Raw genomic sequence first — 27,383 nt, forward strand, 5'->3', positions numbered from 1 at the left:
GGGATTGTCTTCACTGAGTTAGTTCATGTGGAAAACGCCTTTTTAATTATGGTGGGACCGTTCCCCAGCCAGAGGATCATACACTACACAAAATGGAGAGAGTATGTGTTGTTTGTCTGTCTGTTTCCTGGCTGTGGATGGAATATAACCAGCTCCTTCAGGCTCCTGCTCTTTTGAGTTCCCCACCATGAAGGACTGTTCATTTGAACTGTGAGCGCTAATAAACCTTTCCTTTTAGACTCTAAGTTGTTTTTTTCATTTCATCATAATCAGGAAAAGAAACTGACACACTCTGCTCAAAGTGAAGGTGATGTTGACTAGCTGAATCAATCTCAGAGTGAGCTGCTGTAGTCAATGTGGTGTCGTGTGTCTAATGGAAGGGGCAGACCCATGCGAACAGAGTAACTTCTTACAGAAACATAAATCTCCATTCTTTAACAAGTTTTTCTTTTTTAAAACTTTATTTTATGTGTGAGTGTTTTGCCTGCATGTATGTATGAGTGTGCTTGTATATGTGTCTGGTGCCTACGGAGGCCAGAAGAGGGCATCTGATATCCAGAACCTGGAGTTACAGATGGTTGTGAGCCACCATGTGGTGCTAGGAAGTGAATTCTGGTCCTCTGGAATAGCAAGTGCTCTTAACCATTTTTCCAGCCTGAAACCTTAAATCTTTTTTTTTTATGAATTATTTTTCTTTTGGTTTTTCGACACAGGGTTTCTCTGTGTAGCTGTGTGTGTCCTGGAACTCTCTCTATAGTCTAGGCTATCCTTGAACTCAGAAATCTGTATGCCCCTGTCTCGGGAGTGCTAAGGTAGGCCTGGAAGTCTATAAGCAGCCTGACGTTGATGGTCTTTTCACCCCTCTCCTGACTTCACCTCCTGATGGCTAGGACATAGGCCTGAGTCTCTGCACTTGCCTTTATGCAGTGCTGGGGATTGAACCCTGGGCTTACACCTGCTAGGCAAGCATTGTACCAGCTGAGCTGCATCCTCATCTTGGCTACTTGAACTTTTTTTTTTTTTTTTTGGTTCTTTTTTTCGGAGCTGGGGACCGAACCCAGGGCCTTGCGCTTCCTAGGCAAGCGCTCTACCACTGAGCTAAATCCCCAACCCCAACTACTTGAACTTTTTAATGATAGCTACAATCATTTTCCTTCATGGAGGAGAACAGTAGTGGATCTGATTCCTTCTCTTTGTTCTTGCAGCTGTACTACCAAGTCCTAAATTTTGGAATGATTGTCTCCTCGGCACTAATGATCTGGAAGGGGCTGATGGTGATAACCGGAAGTGAGAGTCCCATTGTAGTGGTGCTCAGGTAACACGATTCCTTTTCAGAACACAGAATTGCATGGGATTACTGGGGAGAGAGGTGGAGGTATTAAATAAATAGTTGTGTACCAGTTCCTTGGTAACTGTTACCTAGGAGAGCCTGAAAAGAAATCAGTTGCTACTCAGTTGTGCAAACTATCATGGGAGGTGTTCCCATTCCCGTAGGACCCGTATCCTTTTCCTTAAAAACAGTTGCGTTTAATTACATGCATGTGGATGTAAGTACCCAGGGAGTCTAGAAGGTAAACAGGTGATTCTCAGCTGCCCAACCTGCCTATCATACTCAGGTCCTCTGTGTGAGCAGTGTGTGTCCTCTACTCCTGAGCTATTTCTCTGCTCACCATTCCCAACCCCAGTACCCTACAGGCTGCTGTGTGCTGGGTGTGGTGGCTTATACCTGTAACCTCACCACTCAGCAACCAAAGTCAGGAGTCAGGAGTTCAAGGCCAGTCTCATGGGAACCCTAAAGACTTTCATTTGACTTTTGGCTCATCCCTTAAGAGACTGAGTGCACTTTATTCAGTGTCCTTTGTTTTCCTCAATTCCTCTGTCTTTAAGCATTCCTGTGTTTGGTATATCAGGCCTAGAACCTAGCACATTAGGCTGTGCAGGCCTCCACATCAGAGTTCTCCTGCATCGTGTCCTGCATCGTGTTCTCAGTGCTGGAAGCATCACCCAATCTTTCATATTTTCTGTCGACCTTTAAATATCATTTCTAAACTAGACTCCAGGACTTTTAGGGTAATAATCCACTCATTTAGGTGATAGCACTGAAGTTTTTCCCTACCTGGTTTCCACTCCTAGCTTTGTTCTGATAAATCTTGTGGATTTTAAAATCTAATTTAGCAACTAATTTTGGGGACATTATTATGTGGTTATTTAATTGAATCATTATAGGTGTGTCCTATTTGGGGATTCATTTTGTAACCCCCCAAGTCCTTCCTGGAGCGAGTACAGTACAGATATGAAGGAAGTAGAACTGTCCCCTATCTAGAGTTGAGACACGCTCTCCTTCAGAACTTCACTGAGGTGTGACTGACGTGCAAAAAGCACTGGTTTTTGAGGTCTGGAACTTGGTGTGTCTTTGGTAGGCATACACCTTCAAAAGCACTGCAGTCACCTAAGTATGCTCGTCACGTCACAAGGCTCCCCGCTCTCCATTGTTTTTTCACTAAGAATACTAGAATGTTTACCTTCATTCTCTTTCTTTCTTTCTTTCTTTCTTTCTTTCTTTCTTTCTTTCTTTCTTTTAAGTCTTGCCTATGTTGGCATTGAATTCATGGTTCTCAGAATTCTAAGTACTGAGATTATGTGCATACATCAACCATATAAGCTATCGGTTTTTTTTAAATCAAGTCCCCCAATCTAATTCCCCACTTATTCCAGCAGTCTCAGTCAGCTCCTGATAACTGTCCTTCAACCCTCTGCTAAAGAGAACTAAATCTGAAATAGCCCCAGAGGAAATCTCCCAAAGGAACCTCTATGCCCCTGCACTTCCTCCCAATGGTGTGGTGTCTTCCTTTAGTGCTAGAAGGCAGCACAAAAAGTAATGCTCTGGATGATGTTTCCAGTGTTGAAGGTGGGACCTAGGGACCTCCCTGTGTGCTAGGCGAATGCTCTACTGCTCACCAATCCTCACCAAAATTAGGTCAGTGCTTTTGGTTTTTGAGAGGTCTCAGTATTTGAGGCAGGATCTTGCTGTGTATCCTTGGCTGGCCTGGAACTTAGACCAGGCTGGCCTTGAATGTGGATTGCTCTTCAGTCTTCCTATGTCCATCATTCCTGACCAGGTTGTTTTTTAATTGTTGTTTTAAAGAGCTGTGTAAATGCAGCGAAAAAAAATTAGCTTTCTGCTGGGTGTGTGGGGCATGCGTTCATCCCAGCCCTCAGGAGACAGAGGCTCTGAGCAAGTGTGAAGACAGTCTGCGCTGTTCATTAAGTGCCATGTCCTATCTCGGCATGGGGAGGGAGGCTTGGCTGATAACCTGAAATCTCAGTTAGCAGAATAAGCCATGGCGGAGTGCTTTTTTTCTTATTCCCGGAGTTCACCAGCTTTGTCAAAGCCCAGAAGGTAAATGCTAGGTGGACACGAATCCTCCAGAGATATCTGATCCCAGATATCTGATCTGATCATTATGTTCCTGAAGTTCAGTACCTCCACTGAAGTAGTAACCAAGATCCAGCTCCCAACATCTTCCGGCTGTGTCGTGTCCTCTTCCCTGGGTGTTGGGATGGTTCATCGGTGGAGCTCTTCCTGGCTGCAGAGTCATGAGTTGGCTCTCTCTGCAGCGTCCTCTTTCCAGGCTACGTCTTCTTTAGACCAGGTCCTGCTGCATAGCTCAGGCAGGGCACAGGCTCACAGCTCTCCCCCTCTGCTGCTTCCTTTTTTCTTTCTCTTTTATTCTTTTTGTCTTGACTTTATTTTTTTGAGACAGGGTTTCTATGTAGTTCTGGCTGTTCTGGAACTTACTATGTAGATCAGACTGGCCTCGAACTCACAGAGATCCTTCTACCTTTGCCTCCCAAGTGTTGGCATTAAAGGGGTGCACCAACACACCTTACTTCCCCCATCTTCCCTTTGACAGGATCTCGTGTAGTTCAAACTGCGTTGAACTCTGTATGTAGTCAAGCATGGCATTGGGCTTTTGATTCTTCTGCCTCTCCAAAGTGCATCTTGGCAGCACACCTAGTATGGTATTTTATGCTTGATAGGCAGGTACCCTATCCAATAAATCTGAGTCCCAGCCACCAATATATAAACTTTTTATTACATTTTATTTATTTGCATATGTCTATAGTTGCACATGTGCCAAGATGCATATGTGGGAATCAGGTTTTATTATGTTTGAATGTTATTGTTTTATGTGTTTTTGCCTGCATGTATATCATAAGCTTGTGTATGCGGTGCCTATGGAGGTCAGAAGAAGGCATTAGATCCTCTGGAATTAGAGAGGCTATAAGCTGTTGTGTGGGTGCAAGGAATTGAACCCAGTTCCTCTGGCAGGGCAGCTTGGAACTGCTGAGATGTTGCTCATGGTTTATTTTGCTCAGGAACATTTTTATATGAGTCATGCAAGCATATTTTCTTCTGTGTCTCCCTACCCTCTCCTACATACGTTATATATTTTATTTTATTCATTTTGACTTTGGGGCCTTGGGATGTAGTTTAGGCTAGCATTGAACTCAGCCTTGCTGCCTGTGCCTCCCTCCCAGGTGCTGGTATTACAGACATTTACACAGTCATTACAGTAGTTTCTGACTACTTCCGTGTGTTTTAAACTGGTGTCTACATGTGAATTCCAAAAGCATTTCGTTTTTTGTTTCTTATTTTGCTCCACTGGACAGCTTCACCTGACTACTGACCAGATACTTGGTTCTCTGAGAGATAAAAATAAAATTCAGCTCCATTTTTGACCCCTACCCAATCCCTGTTTCTGTGACTGTCACATCTGCTCAGTTGCCTGTGACACAAACTAGGGGTCATTCTTGATTCTGCTGTGTCTAATTGACCACCAATTGTTTTTCTCTCTCTTCTCCTTTATTGCTGTTCTATTTCAGGCCCTTGTCATTTCCTGCCTGGCTGTCATAGTGACCTTTGAGAAGAAATGCTTTTCTAATAAGAAAAAGTTAATATATTCCCATAATGTGAAATGCTAGAAGCAGGAAAATCTAGATTGAACCTGTCTTTGTAACTTTGAGATAAAAATCATTGTTAATGTTGTAGCCTCTCTTTGAGTATAATTTTACAGATAATTGAGATAATTCTGTAAGTGCATTTCTTTTTCTTTTCTCTGTTTTTTCTCCTTATCGTTTGTATATGTATAATATACACATACACAGTGTATCTGTTTGAAAAGCTCTTTTTTTTTTTAAGTTTTTGGAAGTACTGGATACCTATCTGAGGGCCTTGTCTACTGAGCTGATAAGCCTGATAAGTCTACATAACAGGGTTGGTTGGTTTGTTTGTTTGTTTAATTTTGAGACGGGATCAACCTTGGATGGGCTGAAACTTGCCATGTAGGTCAGGATGGCCATGAACTCACAGAGATCTGCCTGCCTGTAATAAAAGCTTTAAGTATGATCATGCTTAGCATGGCAGTACAAGACTGAAATCCCAGCAGGAGGGTTGCTGTGAGTTCAAGTCAACAAAACAGTAAGCACAGGGACCAGCACCCCTGTAGCCCAGCACGGGAGGCAAGAAGAGGCTGTGAGCTATGTCAGCATGGACTGCTTAGTCGAAGCTAGCTTTCCATACAGGGTGACATCTTGTCTCAAAAATAAGACATAGACAACAAAACCAACCACATGTTTAAAAAAGAATTCATAAATAATAACAAATACAAACACAAACAGTGTTTCTCATAATTTTGATGCAGAAAAATTGTTGAAGGGGGTGGGGGCTGGGAGATGGCTGAGCAGTTAAGAGGACTTCCTCTTGCCAGGGACCCAGGTTTGGCTCCCAGCACCTATGTGATGGCTTTCAACCATCTGTAACTTCAGTTTTGTTTTATGGGGGAATTTCTGGGGACCCAGTGTTGCCTGCCTCCCATTCCCAGATGTTCTGAAGTGAATGGGTTTGTATGTGACCAGTGCATGAGGATTTTACTTATATTACTTAGGCCGTTCCAGTGTACAGGAGGGTTTGGGAGCCACTACTGTTCCATATATATCTTCAAACGATAGTGTCTGTGGCTGAATGATACCTGTCTTGAGGTTTATGTCCTGCTGATATTTCTTGTTATTGAAAATTTGGGTGAGTTCCTGATGATACAAATCTCCTTTTAGAACTGGGTATGAGGCAGAACAGGTAAGCGGGAAGAGATGATCTCATGAGTTTCTCCACTTCTTCCTAGTTTCTGAAATCCTTAGAAATCCCTACGTCTCTCATAAATGCCTTGATAACATAGTGTTACCTTTGTGCTGTTCTGTGACCTGATGAGCTGTCTCCCCCATAATCAGCTGGACTCATAAGGTCATCATGGTCTGTGTCTTCATAAATGGCAGAAGATGAGCCAGTTCTCATTTGAATATTTGAATATGTTTAGTATTTTCAGATGAAGCCAGAATAAGGGCAGTGTTTTTTAAAGTTCATTCTTTTATATTGTTTGTCATTTGAAATTTTAAAAGGTTAAGGAATTAGTAACACTGCCCTTTTCAAGACTTGAGCATCTTTGATTGTAATGCTTAAAATGGAACTAGTTAGTGAAGACTAATAATTAAAGAAAATTCCTTTATTAGTTGAGGGAAACCAAGCTGGGTATGGTAGTGTACACATGTAATCTCAGGACTGGAGACTGAGGTAAGAAAATTTCCATAGGTTTGAGGGCATCCTCATTCATATACTGTGCTATACTGTACTAACTGGGTCCCCAGAATGAATGGATGGATGGATGGATGGATGGATGCATGGATGCATGGATGCATGGATGCATGGATGAATGAGCATGAATTAGAACAACCTATTTTGTGGACAGAGTTATCTGTGGCACTGTGGGTGTTAAAATGCTGAGTACATCACAGGAGTACATTGACATCTGTTGCTTTGTTGAATTTCTAATTTTGAAGCAGATGTAACCTGCCTTTCTGTATCTTTTTTCCCTCCCAGTGGCAGCATGGAGCCTGCGTTTCACAGAGGGGATCTCCTTTTCCTCACGAACCGAGTTGAAGATCCTATACGTGTGGGGGAAATCGTTGTTTTCAGGATAGAAGGAAGAGAGATTCCCATAGTGCATCGAGTCTTGAAGATCCATGAAAAGTACATGTCAGCTTTTCATCTGTGATTTTGTAAAGTTTTGTTTGAGAGTTGATGTGGTTAATTTTGATGCAGAAAAATTGTTGAAAAGGGGGTCTGGGAGATGGCTGAACAGTTAAGAGGACCCAGGTTTGGCTCCCAGCACCTACGTGATGGCTTTCAACCATCTGTAACTTCAGTTTCAGGTGATCTGATGCCTTCTTCTGACCTCTGGGGGCACCATACACGAAGGCAAAATGCTCATATACATAAAACATTTTTTAAAAAATAAAGAGGGCTGCAGATGTAGCTCAGCTGGTGGAATGAAGCCCTGCATCAGCACCCAACACAGAAGGCCAGAACCCAGGCCTGGGGTACGTGTGTATCCTAGCACTCGGGAGACAGAAGCAGACAAGGTCAGGGTCATTGTTGACTAGGTAACACGTTGCAGGCTAGCCTGTGCTAATGAGCCCCTTCTCTAATAATAAAACATCGTAGAGGGTAAGGAATCCTTGATCTTTACTTCCCATCCAGTTTTATGAATGTCTGAAAGTTTGGCGAACATTTGGAAAACTCTGGTCAGGTATTTATCTATTTCTCTGAATACTTTCCAGAGGGGTTTGTTTTGTTTTGTTTTGTTCTGTTTTTGTTCTTTTCTAATTCTTTTTTGGTCTCTGTGTCACTCAAAGATCATGTTGTAAAGATTAATCCTAAATATAATTCCCTGCTATAATGGAATCTAACTAACCGTAATGAATAAAGAAACTTTAAAATGAGAACAAAAGCTATAAAGCACTATAGTGATAATAAATTGTGAACTTCTTCTAGAATACTGGAGTTAAACTGGCCCAGACCCGATTATAATTATTGACTTTTCAAAGTTCAATAAAGAGGGCTGGCCAGATGGCTCAACAGGAACTTGCTGTCAGGCCAGAATGACCTGAGATCTGTCCCCAGAACCCACAGTAGGAACAGAGAACCAAATCTCAAAAATTGTCTTCTAACCTCCACACATGCACTAATGGCAGTATATATATGTACAACAATAGTAAGTAAATTTAAAGAAACTGGTGAGGTGGCTCAGTGGGTAGAGGCATTTATCACCAAGCCTGATGACCTGAATTCAGCCCCTAATCATCCACATGGTAAGAGGCCTGACTCCCAAAAGTTGTCTTTGAACTTCCCATGTGTACCTGGTGTACACAACACTAAACAAATACTCCTGGCCTTTCTGCTTTTGCATCGTGAGTTCTGGGATTATAAGTATGTGCCAGTGTACCTACCAAGCCCAAGATAAATTTCTAAAATCTAAATTGTTTTTCTCACTTGAGTCTTACATTTTAGAAGCAGAAAGGACACCTCATTCCCTTTACCTTGGAGTGAGAACAGTGAGCCAAAAGTTGAGCTTCCCTGGTCTTGCCTTCTTAAGGTAGTGTGGAGACGTCAGAAGGATGGCTCGTGGACTCTCAGTGGGTGATCCCTGTGCAGCTGTGCACGCCCGTCCTTTCCAGTCTGTGGTACTTGCACTTACAGAGTCTTCCTCAAGAGGAAAGAAATGAACAAATGGGGTGGGTACTGGGGACCCGCAAGGCTCTCTTGAATTAAGTCTAATATCGGCTGGCTTGGCATCTTGTAGTTTTTCTCCATTTAATTGGTATCTGGGGTGGTTTCTACCTTAATCCCAGCACCAGAAAAGTGGAGCCAAGAGGATGGTACATTCTAGGCGGTCCAGGACAGCAGAGTGAGGAAAGGCCATTGTGTCCCAGCACTCACCCCGGTCAGGATTTTGGGTGATCTTTCTTTTGCCTCCGGGGTGTTGGGATTCCGTGCAGACACCACCACACCTGGCTGGAGCATATCTTGACAGGTGTATGAGGGTGGTCACCAGGGAAAGGTATTTGTTCTGCCATTACGTTGTTGAGGGAGATGTGTGCTTTTTCAAGAAGCAGTAGTAATCTCTCCTATTCCCCCGTATTTGAGAAAGCACAGTATTTGCTGGTTAGTAGGTCTTCGGCACTAGCCCAGTCGGTAGCACTCCTTCCCTTCTGGCCGCTTCTCTTCTGTTGGATTTTGCTTCAGCCTCTGAGGGCCATTTTTTTTTTTTTTTTTCTGGTTGAACTGCCCTCCCCCGTGATACTCCTTTAGCCCCCCAGGATATCTCAGGCATTCTTTCACTTACTGAATTGTCAGCTGCTGGTTACTTTTCTCTGTATATATTTGCATTTTTTAAACTGGAACCTCATTTTCAATGTGGCATTTGCACTTAACTGTCTTTGGTGTTTGCAACACCTCCCAATTTTCACCTGAATTCTAGCACTGGGACTCAGTTTCTGAGTGGATATTAGTCAGTAGAAACCTGAAGCTCATTTTCTTTTTTATAGACTGTGATTGTTAAAGACACTTGGATTAATTTTAGGCTGGTCTTTATTAACTGTAAATTCTGCTTTGTTTTCGGTTACATTTTAAACTCACTAGAAGATGGGCTGGAGAGATGACTTAGTGATTAAGAGCACTTGTTCCCCTCCCTTTACCCATGAGGCAGTTTACATAAACCTCCAGGTCCAGGGCATCCAATGCCTCTTCTTCCCTCTTCAGGCTCCAGGCACATGTAGGGTACACATACACATATACAGTCAAAGCACTAATAAATATAAAATAAATATGAGCAATTTTAATAATTACCAGAGGTCTTAACCATTCTTTATTAAATTCTTTGACTTTTTTTTCCTGAGATAGGACCTCGTGTAGCCTAGGCTGTCTTTGAACTCTGTGTGACCAGAGAACTCCCTCATTTTCCTGCCCTTACCTTTCAAGGATTGGGATTGCAGGCATGTGCTGCCACGTGCAGTTGGTTTAGGCTGGGATCAAAGCCAAGGCCTGATATAAACTAGCAAGCACTCATCACTCACATCAGCAGTCCCAAAGCAGTCATCTCTTGATTAGGCAAGATAGTTTGTGGTTTTGCTTTCATTTGTTTTTGGTTTGTTTTGTTTTTGAGTTGGGTTCTCTATGCAGCCCTGGCTATCCTGGAACTTGCTATGTAGATCAGGCTGGCCTTGAATTCAGAGATCCACCTGCCTCAGACTCCTTAGTGTTGGGATTAAAAGCATGTGCCACTACATCTTGCCCAAGACAGTATTCTAATAAATGTTACCATACCTGAAAAATTGAGGCTTTTCCCCCCTGAGACGGGATTCCTTTGTGTAAAATAGCCCTGACTGTCCTGGATTCATTTTGTAGACCAGGCGGGTCTTGAACTCACAGAGAGCTATCTGCCTGCCTCTGCCTCCCTAGTGCTGGGTCTAAAAGTGTGTACCACCACACCGGCTTTTCTTTTAAAACTTGTTTTTCTAATAACTACATACTTGTTAAAGAAAGAATAAGACAGTGTAAAGCTACAGTATACTTTAGTCAGCCACTGTTTATCCTTTGACCTGTGTTACTTTTGCTCTTACATTTTGTATTTAAAGGTTTTCTAACATGCACAGTGGGGTCTAATAAGTCCCATGTATCTGCCATCTACCAGACGGTTAGCATGTGGCCATTCCTGTGCGTTTTAAGCCAGATCCTCAGTATAGTAGCATGTCACATTAGCATTTCAATAAATTTCTATAAAATAACCATTAAGCTTTTATAAACTAAAACTATAATTAGTGTGGGGAATAAATATATACTATAAATAAAAATGAACAATTTCTTAAGATTATTAACTTTCTAGTTCAACTTGCCAGTTTTATTATGACTTGAACTGTTTGTTTGAACTTGGGTCAGATAAGGTCCTTGGCTGCAGCTGGTTGATAAGGTTTAATAGACACGTGGAATGTTATTTTAATTACCTTTATTGTTTTTAAATTACATTTCTTCATTTGGGAGTCACTGCTAGTACACATGGAGGTCAGAGGAACACTTGGGGAAATTGGTTCTTTCCTTGTACCATGTGGTTTCTGGCCACCAAACTCGGGTGGTCAGCCTTGGTGGCAAATGCCATTACTGATGAGCCATCTCACTTCTGCCCTTACTCTTGCTCCCTCTCGAGGTTCCTTCTCCAGCACTCTGTCTCATGCAGAAATGTTCATGCCACTTACAGGACTTTGCTGCTCCACAGTGTTGTATAGTCTTTACTTGACAGTTACCTCCTGAGGACAATTTAATGTGTTCTTTTATTTCTATGTTAGTAGAAAATTGGTTATGTATGTTTAATATAAATTGAGATTTATTTTATATGCTAGTTGATCTTCTCCTCACGGTGTAACACTTGCATGGTCAGCTACTGTCTCATACTCTCTGCAGCAGTGTTGGTGAGGCTGGTGTAGTGCAGCCGGCTCCTTCAATGCTCACTTCTCACCGACTTCTCAGCTTTCTCCATGCTGAACAGTCCAGCTGTCAACATTCTGTTAGCCAATGAAAGACTTGCTATTAGGCATGATAAGTACCCAGTGCTTGGTAACAAGAGCTGATCCTGTGCATTAAATGCCATGAGGGTGTTTGGTGACTTGTGTTTCCTTCCTCTTTTAAGGCAAGATGGGCATATCAAGTTTTTAACCAAAGGAGATAATAATGCCGTTGATGACCGAGGCCTCTATAAACAAGGACAACACTGGCTGGAGAAGAAAGATGTTGTAGGGAGAGCAAGAGGGTGAGTGAGTCCCTGGGAGAGTGTCATGGGCTTTTCATATTACTTTAAACATGGTCTTACTGGGCATGACTGAGGGCATAACTGTTGGTCCTGGTTATGCCAAGTCACCATTTTGTTCTTAAAAAGATATGAATCTGAAAGTGCACTTAAGTCTTAAGGTGTACTATTCCTGAGGGGAGGGATGGGGGGCAGTAGAGTCAAGTATAATGCTGAGATGGTTTAGTGGAGATCATGAATAAAAGAACGTTGGCCAGGTGCGGCGGGACATACCTGTAGTTCCAGCTCCTGGGAGATAGGCCAAGAGGACCAAAGAGTTCAAGGCCAGACTCACTGAAAAGCTGTGAGTTTAAGGCTAGCGTGGGCTACCTGAGACCCTGGCTCTAAAAACAAGAATCATGTATTCAGTTCACCCAAGGAGCATTGATACCTGCACATGGCTAGGCTATTAGGATCCAGGGTAGCATTACTACTGCTTCATGAAACAAGTTATTAGAATTTTATCGAGACTATTTAAATTATTCATCTGAATTAATTTTATTGTATAAATAGAGTTTATATTGTTTTACTTCATCTTGAAGTTGATGAGATCAAATGAAAATTTTCAATTATATTAAGCCTGTTTATTTCAGATATTATCAGAACAGATCAGTGGAGGACAGGATTTGTAAGTTACTGGTACAAGGAAATATGGATTTGCTACTTTAATGTGTTAATAGTATTAACAATAACTTACCTTTATCAGGGCTTGCTATATTCTAGACTCATTATATGTGCCTTATATTGCTTCATTTTAACCTTCAAACAACTCTTAAGATTCCCATTCTGCAGATGAGGAAACTGAGACAAGCCTTGTTACGTATCAAAGATCACACTGATAGTGGTATTAAGTGGCTGGAGGCTCCGGAGCCCACACTCAGCCATCACAATGGCACTGCTAGCGTGGCATCCCTCACATGGGTGGGTGGGGGTGCTGGTTCTCTGTTTAGGTGCTTCACAGCATTCTTACTGTTGTCAGACCCTCTCCTCCTTACTACATAACTCAGCTGTGTGCTGCCACCTCACCGTGTGACGCGGCTGTGCACAAGAGCTGGCTGTTTCTGAAAGTTTCTTCAATTATGAGAAATGTAAAGGAATCCCAGATCAGATCAAGAGCCCTATGTTGGAGCTAAACATAATCTACAGTAGGTCATCCATGGCTCTGAGAAAAGGGTTTCCAAATTTGTTCATTTCCAAAGATGCTCCTGTCATTTTCAGACTCGCTCACAGCTTTAGTCTTTGTCTTTCCATTAGCTTGAGAAGATTTCTCTGTGTAACTCACTCTGTAGACCAGGCCAGGCCAGCCTTGAACTCAGAGACCCGCCTGCCTCTGCCTCTCAGTGCTGGGGTTAAAGGTGTGTGCCTCACACCTGGCGACATTTGTCAGATATGACAATAATCCCACTGCTGTCTGTGTTGTTTTCACTCCAAGGCCATTAGTGTGTTCATTCATACATCAGTACGTTCATCACCACTCACAGAGCTACACTTTTTCTGTAGCTCACACGGCTACCAGCTGTCCTCGCTTTAGCCCTGGTTAGCAGCATTTCTAGTTTGCTTTTGCAAACACCATATTATCGTTAGAAATATCCAGTGGTTCTACCCAGTCTTCCCAGTAACATTTTAAAAAAACAGTTGAAGCATATGCACATTTTGAAGCTTTTTGACAACTTTTCTGTATGTTTCTTCTGTGTAAGAGTGCCCCTTTGTATGCATTTGTATGTTTCTTCTGTGTAAGAGTGCCCTTTGTTTGCATTTGTATGTTTCTTCTGTGTAAGAGTGCCCCTTTGTATGCATTTGTATGTTTCTTCTGTGTAAGAGTGCCCCTTTGTTTGCATTTGTATGTTTCTTCTGTGTAAGAGTGCCCCTTTGTTTGCATTTGTATGTTTCTTCTGTGTGAGAGTGCCCCTTTGTTTGCATTTGTATGTTTCTTCTGTGTGAGAGTGCCCCTTTGTATGCATTTGTATGTTTCTTCTGTGTAAGAGTGCCCCTTTGTTTGCATTTGTATGTTTCTTCTGTGTAAGATGCATTTGTATGTTTCTTCTGTGTGAGAGTGCCCCTTTGTATGCATTTGTATGTTTCTTCTGTGTGAGAGTGCCCCTTTGTATGCATTTGTATGTTTCTTCTGTGTGAGAGTGCCCCCTGTATGCATTTGTATGTTTCTTCTGTGTGAGAGTGCCCCTTTGTATGCATTTGTATGTTTCTTCTGTGTGAGAGTGCCCCTTTGTTTGCATTTGTATGTTTCTTCTGTGTGAGAGTGCCCCTTTGTATGTATGCATTTGTATGTTTCTTCTGTGTAAGAGTGCCCCTTTGTTTGCATTTGGTTCTTCTTTGTTCGGCTCTGCGGCTCCCTAGGCCGCCTTGCGTTGGGTAAAAAGAGATATCTTATTTTCCAGGTTCGAGTACTCAGGCTTCCCCTCCAGTAACTTCTTTTTGAAGAATTTTTTTTAAAGTTCCAAACTATATAAAATTTGGGTAAAAAATATCAATTTTCCAGGGGCTGGGGATTTAGCTCAGTGGTAGAGCGCTTTACCTGAAGAAGGCCCTGGGTTTTTAAAGTTCCGAAAAAAAACTATAAAAAAAAAAAAAAAATCTCAATTTTAACAGTATAAGCCCTTTAATGGCTTTTAATAAGAAATGTAATAATGTGAAGTAAGGAACTGATTCTGGGAAGTGTAAACCTGGGCATGGACAGCTGGCAGCCAGGCTTCACTGCCCAACTCACTTTTCATCGACTCCTGCCACTGAGCTGGACACTTAATGTAATGAGTCACCTTCCTTTGTGGAAATTGTATTTATAAAGCCTAAGCTGATATTTCAGAGTCAAGCTGTACCTTGCTCTCACAGGCAAACCTGTGACTGTGATGCAGCCACCTTTCAATTTAAAAAAAAAGTTTTTTTTCTGGATTACTTCACACTGATACCAATGGTTCTGAGTCTCATTGTTTTTAAAAATGTTACTGAACAAAATTCACATATAAGATTCTCTATTTTAAGGGACATAGTTCGCAGATTTTAATATATCTACAAGTTTGTGCAACCATCACTACTATCTAATTCCAGATCATTTCTCTCCACCCTCAAGTAATCCTCCACACTCTAGCAGGCAGGACTCACGGCCTTCCTCCTGCAGCTGCTGACAGCGCTAACCTACTATGTAGGTGCCTGGCTCCTGTGGGACATCTCATGTAAACAGAATCATAGTTGTGGTCTTCCGTGTTTGACCTTTGAAAATTAACCTAATTTTCAAGGTTAATTCATCTTGTAGCATGCAATACAATTTTTAGAAATGAAACTAATACCCTACCAACAAAAAATATTTAATAGAGATGCCTGGGAAATCAGAAAGTTGGACCTGTTAGTCACAGAGAAGAGAAGAGAGGGGTGTCAGAAAAAGATGAGAGACTGGCAGGAGAGTTGGTACAGAATGTCACAGTGAAAAGGAATGAGACTAAAGAGGGACCGTGACGCTGGAAGCAACCAGACAAAGCTGTCCTGACAAGTCAGAAGGGGAAGTGAAGTGCACCAGGCAAAATGTCTGCCCCTAAAGCGTGTGTGCTGCAGGCTTCGATGGTAGAGTGGCAATGCTCACTACATGATGTGTTTAGTGAACCCTGAATACATGTTTTGAAAGTCCCCATAAAAATGCTATGCCATAAAGTGCATGTAAATTACAGGTAAATAAAAGATAAAGCTGTGTCTAGGTGCGGAGGCACATTTGTCCTCCCAGCTGCCTGGAGCAGGGACAGGGTGCTCTTGAGGTGACGCTGTTTGCAGGAGCACAGTGAGACCCTGTTGTGAAAATTAAAAATATGGGGCTGGATAGTTGGCTCAGTCGTTAAGAGCCCTTGTTCTTCCAGAGCTTTGCAGTAATTTGTGGGTGTCTCCTTTCAGCTCTTGGAGAGCCCATATGCTGACGCAGGTTTGCTGTGGTGAAACTGCGTGCCACCGTGTACCTGTGCCACACACCTGTATTAGACCTAAACGTCTTGAACTTGAGTGTACAACAGCATTGTTTGGGGTGCACGTTTCAGGGATTTGTTTAAACTCAAAAAACATGGAGACACTAGAGAAGTATAATTTTGTGTTTTGTGTAGCCCAAGCTAGCCTTGAACTCTCTGTTGTAGTGGAGAATGACTGATCCCCCTGGCTCTCAAATGTTGGCATTTAGGTTTGTAGCCCTACACCTGGATAATGTGATTTGGAGATCAAACCCAGGGCTTCATGCCTTTCTGCTAGGCCAGCGTCTGCCTTCTGAGCTACAGCGGCAGCCCCAAGTGACTCTGTTAAGAAGATCCAGCTGTGGAGAAACATTAGCGTACAGAAAGGGAATTTGGGGAAGGGAGGGAGAAAGACCAAATTAGTTTTTAAAGAGTACAGGAGATGGGAAGTAAGAAGAGTTCTTAGCAGGACACTAAAAACAGTGTCTGTTGAAGTATGCCAGTGGCTTTGATGGTGGAGATGTTAACTGGGAGGTGCTTTCTGTTTCTCTGACCTGTGGCAGGAAGGGTCTGTGCACACAGTCAAAGTGGACAGTGATAAAAGAGTTCAGTCCACACGGGCCATTGCCACATTATGGCCAGTCTGTCTGAAGTCTGCCGGTGGCGGGGAGGATGAAGAAAGGTGAGCCTTGGAGCTTGCTCACCTCCTTTTCTATCACAGTGGTGATACCTGATAACTCTCTTGTTTTGTCCTGAATTATTATTGCTGCTGTTGTCATTGTGATAGGGTATCATTGTATAGCACTATTTGAGCTAGAACTTGATATATAGACCAGGCATTAAGATTTGTCACCAGGTGGTTTTGCTCAGTTTGAGGAGATGAAGAAAAACAAAGCTAGTGAAAACACAGGGCTGGGGAGATGGCTCAGTGGTTAAAGTGCTCGAAGCTCAATTGTAAGTACCCAAGTTCAGATCCCCAGAGCCTCTGTAAGTGCTGGGTGGGCTTGGTCACCCATCTCTAATTCCAGTTTGAGAAATCAAAGTACAGATACAGCAGTCTAAAGGTAGGTGTAGAAATAGGTTTGTGAGTTATTGGAACAAAAGAGGAAGGATTTCAAGAGCAAGTTGTAGTCATTAAAATCAAATACTGGGGCTGGAGAGATGGCTCACTGGTTAAGAGCACTGACTGCTCTTTCAGTCGATTCTTGACTCCCATGAGCAGCTCGCAACCATCTGTAACTCCATTTCCAGAGGATCCAGTGCCCTCTTCTGTTCTGTGGGCACCAGGTATATGTACATACATACACACAGAAAACACTCACACATTAAATAAATCTAAGAATTGAAAAAAATTACTAAAGAAATATATAGGGAAATGGAAGCTAAGACTGGTTTGCTGCATGTGGTGATAAAAATGGTTCTAGAGGCATCTCAGAGATAGGCACAGTGACACATGTACTCATCCAGCAGTTTAGGAGACTAAGCCAGGTGGAAGTGAGTTCAAAGCGAGCCTGGGCTGCATTTCAAGACCCTACCGAAAAATAAAATGAGGATTAAGAGGGCCAAAGCCAAACTATGGTTAAATGAGTGGGCGGTGGAGCCCTGCGTTCAGTGACTACCGGACATGAAGTACCTTGCAGTGTGCTGCAGTACGACTTATCTCTCCACCAAGATTGGCAGCTCCCTAAAGGCTCTGAGGCCACACCCAGCCCCTAGCCTAGAGATACCAACTAGAGGGGGCTGGAGAGATGGCTCAGCGGTTAAGAGCACTGACTGCTCTTCCTGAGGTCCTGAGTTCAATTCCCAGCAACCACATGGTGGCTCACAACCATCTGTAATGGGATCCGATGCCTTCTTCTGGTGTGTCTGAAGACAGTGACAGTGTACTTATGTATAATAAATAAACAATTCTTAAAAGAGAGAGAGAGAGAGAGAGAGAGAGAGAGAGAGAGAGAGAGAGATACCAACTAGAGATCTAAGATCTGCTTCTGCCACACACAAGCCGTGTACCTTGGGCCCGTGATCCTGTTTCCTCATCTATAAAATGGTGTAATCCTAACTGCCCTGTGACAGGTTGGAAGGAACAAATATAATGTATGCAAGTGGACTTTGTGAACTGAAAATTAGTCCTCTGGAAGGTACTGGTGATTCTGGTCAGTAAACGTTAGCAGCTGCTTCATCTGGGTGTTTTTCTGTGACAATAAGTTGTTTGTTTACTCGTTTGTCCTAGGTTTGTTCCTTACATTGGAATCGTGACGATCCTCATGAATGACTATCCTAAATTTAAGGTGAGAGTGCGGGAACTATATCTTTGAAATGAACTGGTCTTGGGTTGAGAGTGCAGCTCAGCGGCACGCATGCTCAGCGTGTGAGGCCGGGACTCAGCCCACCTCACCCGCAGTGCTCTTCTGTTTTAGCTTGGAAACTGCCAGGTGGATTACTGCTGACGCATGAAGGAAGAGTTTACTTCAGTAACTGGTCCTGGTCACGATAGAGTTCAGGACCGATGAGGACTAAGAGGTATTGGAAGTGACCTGACTTGTGTCCCTGTTTCCTTTTCCAGTATGCAGTACTGTTTCTGCTGGGTTTATTTGTGCTGGTCCATCGTGAGTAAGAAGCCGGCCTCGCTGGTCCTGGGAGGATGCTGTCTTGTTGTTACTGAATGTTGGAGTAGACCCTGGCCTGTGACTGGCGGGTATCCGGAGGACACACATGGCGGCACTTCTGGGTAGCACTGCTTTGCGTTACTTTGTGTTTCCACACCCAAGGATGTGTGGGCGGGTGCATGTGCACCATGGCGTGCACACAAGGGGACTGTCAATCACAGGCTTTCATATGTTGTCATTGTCACTCTTTCACATTTTTGTACATCAGTGAATTTTTTATATTAAAAGGTTGAGCCAAAGCCCCCAGTGTTTGTATTTTGAAGCCAAGCTTCACTTTTAAAGTGCCTACAGAGCTCTGTGCATGCAAACACAGCTCTGCATGAGTTCAAACCTGTCGTTCCTCCTTAACTTGGGAAGGGCACATAATGAGGCGGTCATAAGTCTTAACTTTTCAAAATTTTAAATAAAAGACTTTGCACATTGAACCCCTTCCCCTGAATTCTGTTTGTTGGGAAAGCTGAAATGTGCCTTTCTTGGCTGGTTCTTAGTACCCATTATGGGTTTATAAAGGCTTCGATGTGGCTGGGCCTGGTGACACATGCCTGTTACCCAGCTCCTGAAATATCTCAGCGAGTTCAAGGCCAGCCTGGGCTAAAGGAGAAAGGCATTAGCATGAAGAGTCCTTCAACTGTGACAGTTGATCAGATATTAACAAATGTCTTTTTGGTTTAGGTTTGTTTTGTTTCTGTGAAGCCAAAGTAGCCATTGACGTTCATAGGAAATCTGTTAGTCACAATCAACTCTTCACTAGCGTGTGACTCAGATATGTATAATCCTACATGGTGTGACTGAGAGAGCCAGAGAAACCTCACCTGGCTGTGAAGACACCTAACCCCTTGTCTGCTGGGGCTCGCTCACCTACGCCACGCTGTGGATTAGCATTCGGACGGGCAGGTGTACGTGCAGGAAGCCAGCACTGTAATTCTAATTTGCCTAAACCCATTCGTTTTAGTGGCCAGCTTTGCATTTTCTCTAATGCAGGTTTAAGGAGACAGCATAAGTAGTGACTAAGAGCCCAATTGTGTTTTCTTTTCATTTTGAAATCAGAATGTAGGGTAAACTAATATGCAGTAACACAAAATACTTCTAATTCTGCCTTTCTTGTTTAATGTGCAATTTCAAAGCAAGCTTGTGGTCGGCTTCTTTCTGTTTATTCAGCTGAGGTACAGCCTGTGCTGTTTGCTAATGGAATGGAGTAGACAAGCTTCCAAAGCCTTCCCTGTATAGAATACCGCTATCTGAGACCCACTAACTAGGAGACCTTTGCATATAGTGCTTAATGATACCAGCTCTTCACAGATGGCTTTCTCAGCCTGTGAAACTTACTTCCCAAGATCCCTGAGGGTACTCAGACCGCCTCTTCAGTGGCATGGCCGAGTACTATTACTCTTATTTCTAGTCATGTGTGGAGATAGAGTCCATACTCTTTGTCTCAGTGCCCTAGCTCTTTTTTCTTCCTTTGCTAGAAGCTCCTATTACAAAGGCTTCGTTTTTCTTAAAAAGTAGCCAGAGCATTTAAAACACTTGAATCATTCTATTAGCCAAAAATAAGAAGATTATTTTGGGGAGAGTTATTGTGTTCCCAAGTTTTATATTGTTGAAAGCTAAGACATAAGACTTAACACTAAGATCTGGGGCGCTAGAGAGCGGTGACTCAGCACTAAGTACTGGCTGTGCTTCAGAGGCCTCTCGTCCTGGCTTCCAGCAAGGCGGCTGTGCACAGCACCTGTATTTCCAGTTCCATGGAGAATCTGGTGCCCTCTTCTGACCTTCACGGCACTGATGACATGTGGTACTCATCCATCCATTCAGGCAAAGGCTCACACACAAAAATGAAGGCTGCATAGCTGGTTGTTGATTAACAGCACACACTGCACCTTTACAGGATGTGAGTTCAGTTCCCAGCACCGACATGAGGCAGGGAACTCCAGTTCAGGAGGTACAGTTGCTGCACACACACACACACATATAAATATGTAAATAAAAATATATCTTTCAAAAATAATAAATCTTTAAAACTTAAAAATTAAACATTTTGAGCTTTTTTTAAAATGTAAGAAATTAAAATAGTTCTTGAAATGGGGGTGGTTGGAGACAAGAATGCTCGCTGGAGTAATGGGTACTTAACCCACATGGCAGCTCACAACTGCCCATAACTCCAGCTCCAGGGGACCCACACTTTCTGGTCTCTTTGGGCCCCTACGCTTATATACATATACACAATTTAAAATAAATCCTAAAAAAACAGAAAGTGTAAGAAATGAGCCAGGCACATCAGTACACACTTACAATCCAAACCACGCAGGAGGCTGAGGCAGGAGGACTGTTTGAGCCCATGAGGTTGAGACCACCCATCATGTTGAGACCCAACTCACCAAAACAAAAATACAAAAGACCGTAAGAAATGCCAGAGAAACATAACTAGTAATTGAATTGGCTTCCCAGTTCTTTGGGATTTGGCAAGATTAGTGGAAGCGTGGAGGGCTCAGCCACTGGAAGGAATTGGAAATGGGACGAGAACTAATAAAACTTTAAACTGGAATTTGATACCAGGATGCTCTCTTGGCTCCCATAGCTCCAGCTAATAGATTGTTGTGTCATTTCCTCAGTTCCAGTCCCACGCCTCTGACTTGACCATCCCATTTTTAAACTCGAGCTCCTCAGCCAGTTCTCACATGTTCAGAGAGGTGCTAGGTGGTGCCTTTCCCCGTGTGTCTCATTGCTAAGCCCGAGTCTCCCTTTGCCGTCCATCTCCATTAGCAATTACTGCTTCCTGTTGCTTGAGTACCATGGCCCGAGTCCTTGCTCATTCCTCCCTCTCCTGCTGCATTCCCCAGCCCCATGATCCCGTCTGTGGGCACTGTAGGTCATTCCTTTGGGTGTGTGTGCCTCTTACTTCAGAAGTGTCCCATCACTGAAGCAGACAATTTGTTTTTGTCCTATCCCTCAGTCTTGCTCGCAGGCTCAGTTGAGGCTTTGGACGCAGATAGTAGTGAATGGACATCTCCACGTCATTGTCCTGCTGTCCCCACTGTATTGCCTCTTCCTCTCCTCTGCTTGAGTCTAACCATCTTTAGATATAATTTTCTTCTGCTGCTGATCCTTGACAGCTTTACAGTATTTTGGATTTGGGGTATGGTCTCAAGATTCCTGGCAGGTTGTGAGCAGCTCTCCTGCAGGAGCCTCATTTTATAGACGCTACTCTATTTCTCCAGTAGCATGAAGCAGCGTCTATTAAATGCTGGGTATAGTCATGCACTGGAAGCAGAGGCATAGTATCTTAGATTAGTGTTGTTGTGAGCAGAGCGTATGAGTCATTAAAGTGGTTTGTACTTTCCTGTTATTTAGTAAGTACATTCTCTTGGCCTTGCCAAATTTCAATCTGAAAACTTCCTCTCACCATGGTTCCATCTAAGCAGCACGCACCCCTTAATGTTAATTCTGCGTTCTTGCTTCTGGACGCCTGCAGACTCTTCCTGTATTGTCTTTATTGGCTGCGCTGTTGACGTTTGTCACTTTACCTGGGGACTCATAGGTTTTGAGAGCCTCATCTTCCTTGATTGCTCATGAATTTTTCGAGGGACTTGCACAGAGGCTCTCTAGCGTAGTGCTCGGGTGCGTGCTTCCGTGTTTTATCACGTTCAATAGCCGTTCATCACATGGGGGAGACACTAGTCCATCGTCTGCTGTCGCTCTCCTTATGACAGCGTCCTAACACCGTTGCACTTGCTTCAAGGGATGATCTAATTGTAGCTGGCTCCATGGACTCTCGCTTCCTTGGGGTGCTCTTTGAGCCAGGAAGGCGGTGCGAGCTGTTTTCTGCCTGTCTGTACTTACATTGCTATTCTCTGATGCAGGAACTGAACAATACCAGGGCCTGTGGTATTGTGTGGATATAGAAAACACTGTTTAATCGAGGAATGTTATTGAGGCTAAAATGATCAAGGCTTACCATGAATTGTGAAGACATTGCTTCCAAGGCTCCCTGTAAGCCTCATTCAGGGTCCTTCCTGTCTCTGCTCTCCTCAGACCCCATTCTCTGCATCCGCATGGGTCTTACCATGTAGACATGCCACTTTCGCTTATGCCAGTCACTGCCTGGGGTGCAGCTGACAATATTCTCATTCACTCAGCAGATGCTTATTGGACATCTGCTGTGTCAGCTCCAGCGACCCAGCCATGAGGGTAAGGAGCAGTCTTTGGTGCCCTTTTGGAACTCTGCCTTGGTGGGTGGAACATGTCTCAGTCTTTCCCAGGTAGGATCCTAGTGTGATCACAGAACAACGCTGGGAGCGTCCAATGGAGTGCTGCTTATCCTGATGAGTGTGCACGGTGCGTCCTGCTTCAGACTGCCCAGTGCTTTGTGCTTGTTCTCTCTAACGTCCTCTCAGGGCACAGGCTTTCTCTGTGTCCCTCTCCCCAGAGACTGACGGTTGATTCCTTTAGGCACTGAGACAGGTCTGGTTTTGGATTCATCTTTGGGTATCCCCTAGTTCCTGGTACAGTATTGTGTTTATTTTTATTTATTTTTTTAAGATTTATTTATTGGGGTTGGGGATTTAGCTCAGTGCTAAAGATTTAGAGCGCTTGCCTAGAAAGTGCAAGGCCCTGGGTTCGGTCCTCAGCTCCGAAAAAAAAGAAAGGAAAAAAAAAGATTTATTTATTTATTTTGTATATGAGTACACTGCAGCTGTCTTCAGACACACCAGAAGAGGGCACCAGATCCCATGACAGATGGTTGTGAGCCACCATGTGGTTGCTGGGAATTGAACTCTGGAAGAGCAGTCAGTGCTCTTAACCACTGAGCCATCTCTCCAGCCCCTGTGTTTATTTTTAAATTTATTTAAATACTTGTCTTGTTCTGTATAGATATGTGTAGTATTATATGATAAAATATAAATTTGTAACTGAAGAAATTAGAGTTGAAATCATGGTTGGAGTGGAAATGGATAAAACCAGATCTGCCCCCAGTTGCCTTATGTAAGACCTAAGATGGAGAAAGTCTGTTGTCTGCTGGAAGGGATCTGTAGCTTCTCACTCCCGGTTTCCTAGTGTCTAGTACAAAGAAGGAAACTGTGTGCTTTGTAGAATGGGCATAAAATGTAATAAAAAGAAAGTCGGGTGGCAGTGATGCATGCCTTTAATCCCAACACTCGGGAGGCAAAGGCATCTGTGTGAGTTCCAGGACAGCCAGGGATACACAGAGCAGCCATGCAAGAAAACATCATCATCATCATCATCATCATCATCATCATCATCATCATCATCATCATCATCATCAATCATCATCATCATCAATCATCATCATCATCATCATCATCATCATCATCATCATCATCATCATCAAGAAAGCTTATAGTAGTTTCCAAGGACAGAGCTCTTGGACCACACTGTCTGAATTAGCCTGGTAACTCGGCTGAGGCTGTCTCCCAGAAGCTTCTCAGTATGGTTAGTTTGGCAGCCCGTGTCTAGTCCTGGCACAGGGAGAAGTAGAGGCAGGCACATGAGGAATTTGAGGCCCAGCCTTAGCTACAAACAGCAAGCTCAAGGCCACTTTGAGCTACACAAGACTCAATCTCAAAACACAAACGAGAGCCATATCCGTCAGATGTCTGCGCTCTCCTTATGACAATCTTCTGTACACTTCCATGGAGTAGAAATCTGATATCCTCGTTATCCTGACACTCCTGCCCCAGCCTCTTATTCTGATCAGTCAAGAACATGTTGCCTTGTTGTTTTTCTGAAGCTTGGGAACTATTGACTCTGACTTACAAGTGCCTGTCTCAGGCATTCCCAGCATGCCTCTGCCCGCTGTCAACCACTTCACCCAACCTTGGCTCTAAAGCCTGCTCCCTGCTTTAATTCATGGAGTCCAGTCAGACAGACTTATGCTCAGAACTTAATGTTAGGCAAGTACATGAATTATCTGACATCCAGCTTTGATCAAAGCTCTCACTCAGCCTTCCAGTGTATTCAAGCCAAAACCAGGGTGCTGCAGAGTTCTTTCTCAGAACTGGTCAAGAATTGAGGTAGTACCAAGTGTGGAAGGAGTGATGCAGGTGTGCTGGCGTTTTGATTTAGGAACCAAGGCGTCACAGGCACGCTTTGGGTGGGAACATGCTCTGTTGTGTGGACTCGCTGCTCTCACCACTAACAAGTGAACATGCCCTGGTGATGGGCTTCAGACTTCCCCGGGCTCTGCTCTCCCTGGGATCCCGCCCTCTGTCTACTGAAAGTACTTTACAGTTTATAGCAAACCTTCATTCTTTCCTGTTTTCCCACATAAGCAGGCTTTAATGAAAGTTGGACGTGATATGCTTCTACCCCTGCATCTTCTTAACCTAATCGTCCTTGTATTTGCCCTCCTTCTCCCTTCTGGGCGGAACTGGGTTTCTCCTTCTAGGATTTTCTTTCTGTCTCTGTCCAGCTTTAGCCTGGTGATCCCCACTGTGCTGGGGTGGACACCCACATGGACAGTTAGGCCATTCATTCGCCTTTCCGAGCCGCACCTTTTCAGTGTGGATGACACATTGTTTTCTGTACACCTGGACCACCTTGCTAATCTGTTGACCTTTGTGGTGTCCTCGGACAACCTGAACTTCATCATCCTATCAATTGGGCACTATATTTCTGTTTCCGCTTTAGAAAGGGGGAAGACATCATGTTCTTTGGAACGTGAGAGGGTGCACTTAAATGCTACTTAATTGTCAGAACTCACAAAGGGATTGAGCTTCATTCTGTCGGCCGGCTGCTCTAGTGATGGCTGCAAAGACAAGAGCTATTGTTTCCTATTTAACAAGCCTCAGAATAACCTGTTCCACACAGGAGAGAAAGCAGAGTTCAGGCGTTTACACTGAGTCTTTGCAAGGTCAGTGCACAGCAGCGGTCTGCTCTTTTCCCAGTGCAGGCTGCTGTGCTGGGTGCCTTACCCTGTCCTATCCTTGGAAATTGAATAGGCTACTGCAGAAAACATAGATTTGCAAAGTCCTCTCTTCCTCGGGTTTGCTCAGATTATCAAATCTCTTAGAAATCATGAGATTCTGTACCAGATTCCCAAGTATTTAAACCTCTTTGGACACACATCCCAGCACTGAAGAGGTTGAACCAAGAGGATTTTGAGTTCAAGGCCAGCCTTGGGCTCCACAGTGAGTGTAAGTCTCTAAAATCCAAATCGATTTTTAGAAACCCTCTGTGGGGTTGAAAATATTACTTGAGTTGTGTAACTGTCACCTTAAATGTGCAAACGTTACATGCACGGTTAGGCCTGCCCGATACCTGGCCTGCTCACTCTGCAGGGCTTCCTGACATCCTGAGCTCTCACTCCCCTCACTGAGTAGCGGCTTCCTGGCTTTCTGTGTGTGTCAGATGGAGCTAGGTTTTGCTCAGATCAGTGAGCCTGCAAGAACAGAACTCAGTGTTACGTGCAGGAGAGCAGTGAGACTGGAAAGGCAGTGTCACTAGCTCTGCCCCCCAGAGAACTCGAAACTTACCCTGGTGCTGAGACGATGGCGTGGGAAAACAGGCGTGCATGTGTTAGGGAGAGCTGTGTCTGTTCTCACAGCTTTGGGTGCGTGAGGCAGTGCCCCAAAGGTGTCATGACAGACTTGAAGCCTGACTCTAGTGAAATGTCTGGGAGGTTACGCAGTCTCTGAGGGGATCTTCGCAATAACATAAGAGAGAAGCTTGTCAAGTGAGTTCCTTCAAGTGTTGGCTTAAGGAAGTCAGCGCTCACTAAATACTATTCCCCTTGGTTTCTCCATCCACAGACCACAGAGATAGTCTGGGTGTGGGGTGGCTGCAGAAGGCGGGAGGCAGTTAGTTGCACGGGGAGTGATTATTATGGGAAGGTGTAAGAGCTATATCTGAACACCATGGCTAAGCTGTGACAAGAGAGCAGGGAAGTGTGAATGTCAGGTTGAGGGTGAGAAGCAAGGAGACTGAAGGGAAAAGCCAGAGCCAGAAATGGACTGTCATTGTCCCGTGCTGCACTCCAGAACCTCAGCAGCACAGCCTCCGAACACTTCCCGGGGCCTGGGTGATGGCCCAGCTTCGTAAGGTGCTTGCCATGCAAGTATGAGGACCTGAGTTCAGAGTCCCAGCACCAAATAAAAGGCCAGGGGTGTGGGCAGGCACCTAGAATCCCAGTGCTGGGAGGTGGGGACAGGAGGATCCCCAGGCATACTGCCTAGCCAGCCTTAAATCAGTGAGCTTCAGTTTCAGCAAGAGACCCAGCCTCAAGGCAATCGGTGCAACAAGGCTGAGCTAAGCTCAGGTTCTTACAACGTACAAGACAAACTGTATGTACACATATGTGTGACCAGTGTCCTACGGTGAGATGAGAGTATGATGAGAGAATAACCCAGAATCTGCATGGCAGACAGCAGAAGCAAGAGACCCTGCCCCAAACAAAGCAGAAGGCAAGAACTGACCCCTGAAAGTTGTCCTCTGGCCTCTACATGTGGGTGTACACACACGCACACACACACACACACACACACACACACGGAGTACAACTGAGGGAAATGCCTAATGTGCTAACCCCTGACATCCACAGAATGCCAATCCCCTCCTGGGACGGTGATCCACAGGACACCTGCTATGTGGAGGAGGAAGGACAGCAGACCAAGGTGAGCAGAGTGGCTCACACTGTGGTCTACATAGCGAGTTCCAGGACAACTGAACTACATAGCTCATGTCTCAAAGCAAAAAGATTATGCTAGGAGGCTCAAATGCTGCAGCAAAGGGTCCAAGACCTAACACCACATTCCGTCATCCACACCTTGCCCTAGTTTCCAATGAGAAGGTGAACTCTTGGAAGCCAGGAGTTGGCATCCCCTTCTGTCCCTCCCACAATGCTCGGTTGGCACATACCTGCCCCTGCTCACTCAGTGGTGCCACTGATGGCTGAAGATATTTTCCAAGACTGGTAAGGACAGCTCTGGAAGACAGTTCTGCTCCTCAGCAAGTACTTGTACTGTCAGGCAGTGGTGCACACCTTTAACCCCAGCACTCAGGAGGCAGAGGCAGGCAGCTCTGAATTCGAG

General features: G+C 44.1%; 1 protein-coding gene across 1 annotated transcript in view; it reads left to right on the forward strand.

Moving 5' to 3' along the window:
* Window positions 1-18,764, forward strand: part of Sec11a (SEC11 homolog A, signal peptidase complex subunit) — a 29,288-nt gene extending 10,524 nt beyond the window's left edge. The window contains exons 2-6 of the mRNA XM_032893330.1: window positions 1,206-1,315; window positions 6,935-7,084; window positions 11,577-11,696; window positions 17,904-17,961; window positions 18,237-18,764. Coding sequence (XP_032749221.1) covers window positions 1,206-1,315; window positions 6,935-7,084; window positions 11,577-11,696; window positions 17,904-17,961; window positions 18,237-18,287 — 489 coding nt within the window. The 3' untranslated portion in view covers window positions 18,288-18,764. The remainder of the gene's footprint in view (window positions 1-1,205; window positions 1,316-6,934; window positions 7,085-11,576; window positions 11,697-17,903; window positions 17,962-18,236) is intronic.
* The last annotated feature ends 8,619 nt before the right edge of the window (window positions 18,765-27,383 follow it).

This window comes from Rattus rattus, chromosome 2 (assembly GCF_011064425.1).
Source record: "Rattus rattus isolate New Zealand chromosome 2, Rrattus_CSIRO_v1, whole genome shotgun sequence".
NCBI classification, from domain to species: Eukaryota; Metazoa; Chordata; class Mammalia; order Rodentia; family Muridae; genus Rattus; species Rattus rattus.